This window comes from Tamandua tetradactyla, chromosome 5 (genome assembly GCF_023851605.1).
Source record: "Tamandua tetradactyla isolate mTamTet1 chromosome 5, mTamTet1.pri, whole genome shotgun sequence".
Taxonomy (NCBI): domain Eukaryota; kingdom Metazoa; phylum Chordata; class Mammalia; order Pilosa; family Myrmecophagidae; genus Tamandua; species Tamandua tetradactyla.
Window position 1 is genome coordinate 29395329 of NC_135331.1, and position 7386 is coordinate 29402714.

Consider the following 7386-nt stretch of genomic DNA (forward strand, 5'->3'; position numbering starts at 1 on the left):
ATGTCTTTTAAAAAATGGTCATTATGGCTTCCAGATGGTGATGTAAAATTTGCACTTCAGCATTCATAACTAAAACACCCTCTGGCACCAATTTCAAGTAAATTTACACTCATCACAAGGTAATGAAGATGCATGATTTGCCATTTTTATATATTACTATGGTTAGATTGTTGCCCCAGACAATGTCAGTTTCCTCTCATCTATGAAATCATTTCACAACCTGTTATAAATTTGGAAATATCCAATGAACTTATATGTAAACTTCTCTTTATCTGTATATAACTCATAGGTATATTATTCATTAGAATGGCAACAAACCTTGCAGCAAAGTATAGCATTCTATAGAACTAAACATGTATTATGGATAACTTGGATCAATACATGCTGCTTCCCTAAGGTTTCCATAACTCAGATTCTCATCAAAAGTAGAGACAGTTCAGCTGTACACACCAAAGACCCCTGAGACTGCTGTAGTGAAGGATGATCCTAGCTGGCCTTTCCAGGGGTATGAGACCTTACAACCTCAACTTCGCTTGGAACCTTCAAAAACCATATTCATTGTGTCTCTTGTATCTTCACCTTTGCAGTATGATCAGGAGTACCAGAAGCCTCTTGAGCCATTCTGGTCTCTCCAACCATTTTTACAGGGCTATAAATTTTACTATACTCACTATGCTCCTCCTGAATGCACCCTACAATTAAAAAAACAAAACAATACTTCTGTTCATTACTTCTATTTATAAAATTTGAAAAAAGATTACTTATAGAAAGGGAAAATGGGCAATGAAGAAAAAAAAGCAAAGGGAGAATTTTAGTTATCTTTTTTCTAAAGTTTTTAAAATGAACAAATATGCAATATCAATATTTTAAGAAATTAGGAGTTGGTGAAAAAAAATTGATTTTTTTTCCTTCTATTACCTACTCCTCATTTTTGGTCCTCTCAACAAAGCAGTCCTCCACTCTAGCACACTTTACTAATTGAACTCTCCTGTTAAACATTAATCTCCCTACTGACTAAGCTTCTGCTCTTTCCTCTATCACCTAAATTCTCTGCATGTGTAAGCCATTTGTAGGGATTAGCAGGATCAAAAAGTGCATTATTTCTCCAATGAGGACATGGGCTGGATGAGAAAAAACCTGCCTCAGCTCTCCAGTGAATATAGTCTTAAAGGAGTCTAGAATAAACTAGTATTGGAAAGGAGATTATTTATTGATCAATCATCACCATCCCAGAGGCCCAGATAAGAGTAATTCAAGCTCAGATCCTTGAATACCATCTAAATGAGATTAGAATATCCAGGCCCATCTGCTGCCAAAACATGGGGAGTTTCAGTATAAAGAATTCCCTACTCACCAGTGGCTGCATTGTCAACAGCTCAGCTGACAACCGTCTTCCTCTGGGTTTTCACTCACAACCAGGTAAGCACTAGGTGAACAAAGTTGAAAATAGAGAAAGAAGCTATGAGACTCTGGTCTTGTCCCTGATTTCTAGACCCAACTGTCACAACTCCCATCCCTTCACCTGGGAGTAACCCCATACCAATCAACAGGAACATGAAGAGAATAACTTCATTGTACAGATAATAGTATGAAAATCTTTGTGTTTTATTTATTCATTACCAAACAGTGTTCAGAAATTTTTACTTCCCTCCTCGACTCCAAAACATTGGCTCTCCCTGTCCAGAGCAATGACTCTGGAATTTCTCAGATATAATAAACAGTGAGCAAGAGATCCATTTGCTTGCTACTGGCTCCAAATAGTAAGCAAGCGAACCACTGGTTAACTGCAAAAATGTGTGTTGGTATAGTCTTCATTCACTGATTAAATTAATTGTATTCTACATTAAAAAAAAATATGTATCTTTTATTTTGGTCCATTTAGAGGTATCAATGAATTGCTGCCATTACGCAAATATAGTCCTGAAAATTCCCTGCATCAAACAAGTAGAAGTACATGGGTCATAATGTCAGTACAATTTCCACAGGATCAGAAGGCTCATTTAATGTACAATGAAGAATTTGGGAGACAATCCATTTACTTGAACTGATATTTTAGTGAAGTGGTAGCTGAAATTTTATCCTATATTGTTTTCAGCTATAACATCCTTTCATTTCATTATTTATATGTGAAAGGTCTTCTATATTTTAAATTCTCCCCTGCAATTGTTAATAATTACACAACAATTTCATGGACAAATTATGATATTGTCAGAAAAAGAAGTCAGAGTAACTTACCCATCTATCCAGATAAACAATTGTAGCATTAAACGTGCTTGGAAATTCACATCTATCTAATGCTTAAATTCACCTGACTGATTAAAGCTGATTTACCTTTTTAACAAACGAAATTAATGGAGGTTCAGAAATCTTTAGCAATCTTAGAAAATTACATGGCTAGAAAAAGACATGGCCTGAGTTTGAATTATTTCTAATTCCTTAAGACAAAACCTAGGTTTTACCTGGAATACCACCTTTCATTTTGATAATCAGAGTCCACACTCTATCGTGAAAAATCTCCTTTTCTTATAGTTTGAACAAACAATTACATCCCATGCCCACGTTCTCCTACAACATGAGAGTCTTCACAGAATTGAATCCACTATCAAAACACTACTCTCTAGCTCACCTGATCTTTACTGTCCAGCATAATCCACACTTACTCACTTCAACATAAACTTACTGAGAACAACATTTTTCATGTCCTGCCTTGTCAATTACTCCACCCAGAACATGACTAAAAGGTTGAGACAGGTCTAAACACAGAATTCCTTTCCTTCAGGTCACTCATAAAATTGGTCATTATTCATTTATTTGTTTTTACCCTCCTACTGGTCTAACTGCATATAACTATTCCCTGAGTGATTTCAGGCGAGTTTCCCTGTGAAAAGTACTAATGAAATATGAATCTAGAGAAACTGTATGTCCACTATAATCTACTCAGATGGTCTGCACCCAAATGCTTGCAACAATTATAAAATCAAATCCAACAATTATATTCTGATTAACATATCATTCACAAAACAAATAAGGACTGCTCTTTTCAGTTAAAATTCTCCACCATATTCAACAGAGCCCATAAAGACTGAAAATGCAAGTAACCCTAGACTTACTGACAATGCTTTCAACAAATGCCAGCACTTAAGAGTTTTTTTTCTCACTCTAGAAAAAGTACAATTTTCCTGGAGAATTTTCTTTTAATGCAGTAGGTAATATCATCAGTCCTATAACCTAGAAGACATATCCTTATTAATTCATATCTATTCAAGGTATCCTTCTTTAACCCAATTTTTGCCATTAAATTACATAAACCATGCAGCTATCCTTTAATTTCTCCTAAAAGTCTGAAAACCAACCTATATATCTTTTCCCAGAGATCTTATTGCTTTGTGGATTTTGATATGCTGGGCAAGCTCTCCAGAAAACCTACAAGAAGGTCCTCAGTACTCTTCATCTCTAAGAGGACTTGTAATCTACCTACATTCTCTAAGGATGAGAGCATCAAGTATAAATGTTTGTGCTGAAAATATATATTCAAAGAAAAATACTTTCATTGTTCCTACATGTTCATATTTTACTACTGAACAAAAAAAATACCATATCTCTTCATGTCAGATTTAGCTGATGTTCTAAGAACTTTAAATGTCTATAAACTTTAAAATACTAAGATTCACAGAATAAACAATCTATTTTCATTACTGACTTCGAATAAGACATGTGCTAACCTCTTTTTTTAGATACAGTCCAGGATCATGTATTGCACTTAACTGTCACCGACAATTTAGTATTTTCTTTTACTCATGGAAACATTTATACAATATACACTTTCCAATCTCAACCCCTCCCCAGAATATGATTCAGTGGGATTACTCATGCAAAATGTGGTGCTACCTTCATCAACATTATTTATCAGAACTTTCCAATCACCCCAAACAGAAATCATATACCCAGCAATGACTGATTATTTTAAATTAAAAGTATGAAAACCTTTAGGCTTATTGTGAGATACAAAACAAAAAAATATCTCAGAAGCAAAAATCAAGCAATGTATTTTCATTTTAGGCACAAAACCATTTATCTTTAAAGTAATATTCTGTCATTTCTTAAACTCACTGTTCTGAAATGTACAAGTTATATTCTGTATTTTATTAGCATGTATTCTGGTAATCAATGACTCGATTTACATGGTTTTATTATGCAGTCCTAGGAGATTTCAGCCTAGTCACACTACAACATTCTTGAGGCAAGTGATCTTTTTTGGTCAGAAATATGAATATGCTGACATTGTAGTTCAACTCTGAGCTAGGCTTGTCCAAGGGTATGAAGTTATATTAGCAAATAAAACAGACAGATCGCCTGGAACTGTGGCATTTAAGAGCTACATGAGAAGAGATCATTTAAAGGAAAAAATCCAAGGATGCTTTGAATACACAATCTAGAACTATTTCAATTTGGGAGATGGAAAACTCTCCTAGAAATGCAGGTATTTTATACAAGTAATTGCTCCAAGGTATCTTTATAACAGGCACTGGGTCACAGGTAAGATCCCTTACTAAACTTTGAATTATTAATGATGAGCAAGCTTTTAAATCGTTATGAGTCCATCTACATTACTGAAGAGGAAACAGAAATATACCACTAGAGAAATAAATATTCAGGTTTGGAATCACATATAAGAGTCAGACTGGAAAGTCTATGTTATAAACATAAAGATGATATCTAAGGTCCAAGGAATGGAAATATTGCCTAGGTAGAGTGGAAGAAAGAAAGGAAGGCTGAGAGTGAGGCCTGCAGAATTCCACTACTTAAGATTTCAGAAGCAGCTCCCAAATGCCTAGGCAAAGTGGAGCCAGAGGAATTGAAGTGAAAACTAAGAGCTGGGAGACCAGGATACAGAGAGATTCTAGAAGATGGGAATCAGGGAATTTGATGAGAAATCTTATATGATGAAGTGGCACTTAGCAGAGTCACTGAGGTGGAGATAAGCTGACTCAAAGGGTAATGGACTTACATGGACAGTTTAAAACATGTCAGTGTGCACTGAGAAAAAATGGGGAAGAATTAAATTTTAAGTATCCAGCATAATAAACTATATAACTTTAAATGCCTTTTCAGTAAGAACTTTAATTTTTGAGTGGAAATCAAGAGTTTCGCTTTTATTAATTGGTTTTTAGTGAAATTTGTTTTTTTTTTTTTGGTTTGATTACGGTTGCAAATGTCACTTAAAAAAATGAGAAATATAACCCCAGGTTAATATAAATTAAAATCATTTGCTTTGTATTGAAACTACATGCTGTTTTGCACAACCTCTTCTCTAAGGTCTTGAGACCCCAAACAGGGCCTGAATACCCCCAGTGTGTGGTAAACGGATCTCTATCATGTACACGTCAAAGAAACGTAGAAAAGCAGAATCAAAGCCCCCACACTAGGCCTTCCAAATGCAGTTTAAACTGCATTTAAACAAGATTCCAGGGGATTCATATGTACACTGAATAATGGACAGCAGTGTGTCAGAATTCATTCCAATGTCCCATGTCACCTTGCTTAATATCTGGGTGAGAACAATGCCTCATTCAGTTCATATCTAAAAAGACATCCTCAAAACAGGTCATCTCAGGGACTCTGCCTACACAGTAATAATTCAGGCACTCTGATCTTGGTGCTTAGTCCCTGAATTTCCCACAGTCTTTCCTACTTCTTCGTATAGGCTCAAAATAAAATAATCTTCATTTAAAGATTATTACCGAATCATTCAGTCAAGCTTAGAATGACGAATAGGAACCTGTCCTGTTTCTTCTCATTTCCAGTCATACTTCCCAGAGCTAACTTTTTTTAAAATATTCAACTTTTTTGGTGACTATTTCCAAGTTTATATTATGTGCATTTATTTCTAATTTTTATCATTCCCAATTAATGACAGATCACCAATAGACTGACAAGGCACCCCAAAACATATGTGCCAGTCTCAATACTTGCAGACTAATTATATCATACTTTTAATCTGTTTTTGCATTATTGTGCAAATATTATTTCTAAGTTTGGCTGTGACAAAATTTTTGTTTATAAAATCTTCCTTCTTGCATTATGTTATCGTTAGCTTCATTTTCTTTGAATCAAATATTTGTGATAAAAAATTTCCAAAATAATTTTAAAGCTATAGCTGTGACTCTACCACACATACTCAAATGTATCAGACAAACTACTGTGTCCAGCTTTTTTTCCTTTGAGGTGTCTACTGTGAAGTGAGGTGCATCCAAACCTTATCCTCCACTTGCCCTGTAGTAATGAAGAACAGAAAATTTAATCTTCATCTACATTTTGTCCTTTATCTTTCCCAGTTTTCACCATCCTACAGAATGGGATAGAGGGATCATTTATTGTTTTTCTCCAATCTGAAAAAGGAACAATAAAGCTAGAAATTTATATAATTCTACAAATATCAAAAGTATGATGCAATGTTAATATGTCACTTATCAAAATAATACAAGCACATTCCACCCAAATCCATACTGAATATACTAACATTGACAAAGCAATTTTGATATTTATTTAAAAGAAAAAGAATAATGCCATTGTGCTCTTTGCTCTGGTCACCAGCTGGGCACTTCTTGCTCTTCTTCAGGGCCTGACAGGCAAGAAAAGGGCCCTCATCTTGGCCGGAGTGACTGATCTGGCTTATCAGGAAAAAGACGGTGTGCTGTTACAAAACAGAGGCAAGGAAGAATGTTTGGCAACTCTCCATATTCTCCTGCCCAACTTTATTAATAAATGGACAAGAACATTTATTAATGCCTGAGAAGGGCACTGTGACCAGGATTAGATCCATCAGAGTTGATGACCTGGCACATGGGAAGCATCTAAGACTAGCAGAGGTGGGAGTGAGGGAAATCTACAATGGACAAGATAGAAGATAATGAGTAGCAGTATGGCCTCAAGACCACCTGTAGTGGTGTTGGCCTTAGGGGTCAATATGCTTCCTCTTACAGAATTCCTTCAGGAAGAAAGGCCAACTGGAATCCTGGGGGAGCAGTAAGGCCATGGCAGGATTTAAAAGAGTATTTATTAAGCATGAGAAATAGAATTGACCTGCAAGACCTAATAGGATTACCTGAAGTTTTGAGAAATGCCTCAGATAGCCTGGTGTCATAGCCTCAGATCCAAGGAAATACTTACTATGTACCTTGGTAGAAGCGTTTCCTTCTGGGAATCAGAAATTTTAATCTGAAAGGCTTATCTCTGCAGTCAAAACTGTTTCTAGAGGACCTTTACATGGACCATTATAGCTTGGGAACTTTCAATTTGCCACTTAGGAAACCTAAGTGCAGGGAGTGGCAGACACCTAACTCTGAGATGTATCAGAAATAGTCATGCTTCTGAACACCACAGGGA

At 35.6% G+C, this 7386-nt stretch overlaps 1 protein-coding gene across 1 annotated transcript in view; it reads right to left on the reverse strand.

Annotated features, from left to right (window-relative positions):
* Window positions 1-7386, reverse strand: part of LOC143683919 (uncharacterized) — a 61352-nt gene that overhangs the window by 20691 nt on the left and 33275 nt on the right. The window contains 1 exon segment of the mRNA XM_077160415.1: window positions 1355-1426. Within this exon segment, the coding sequence (XP_077016530.1) occupies window positions 1355-1366 (12 nt within the window). The 5' untranslated portion in view covers window positions 1367-1426.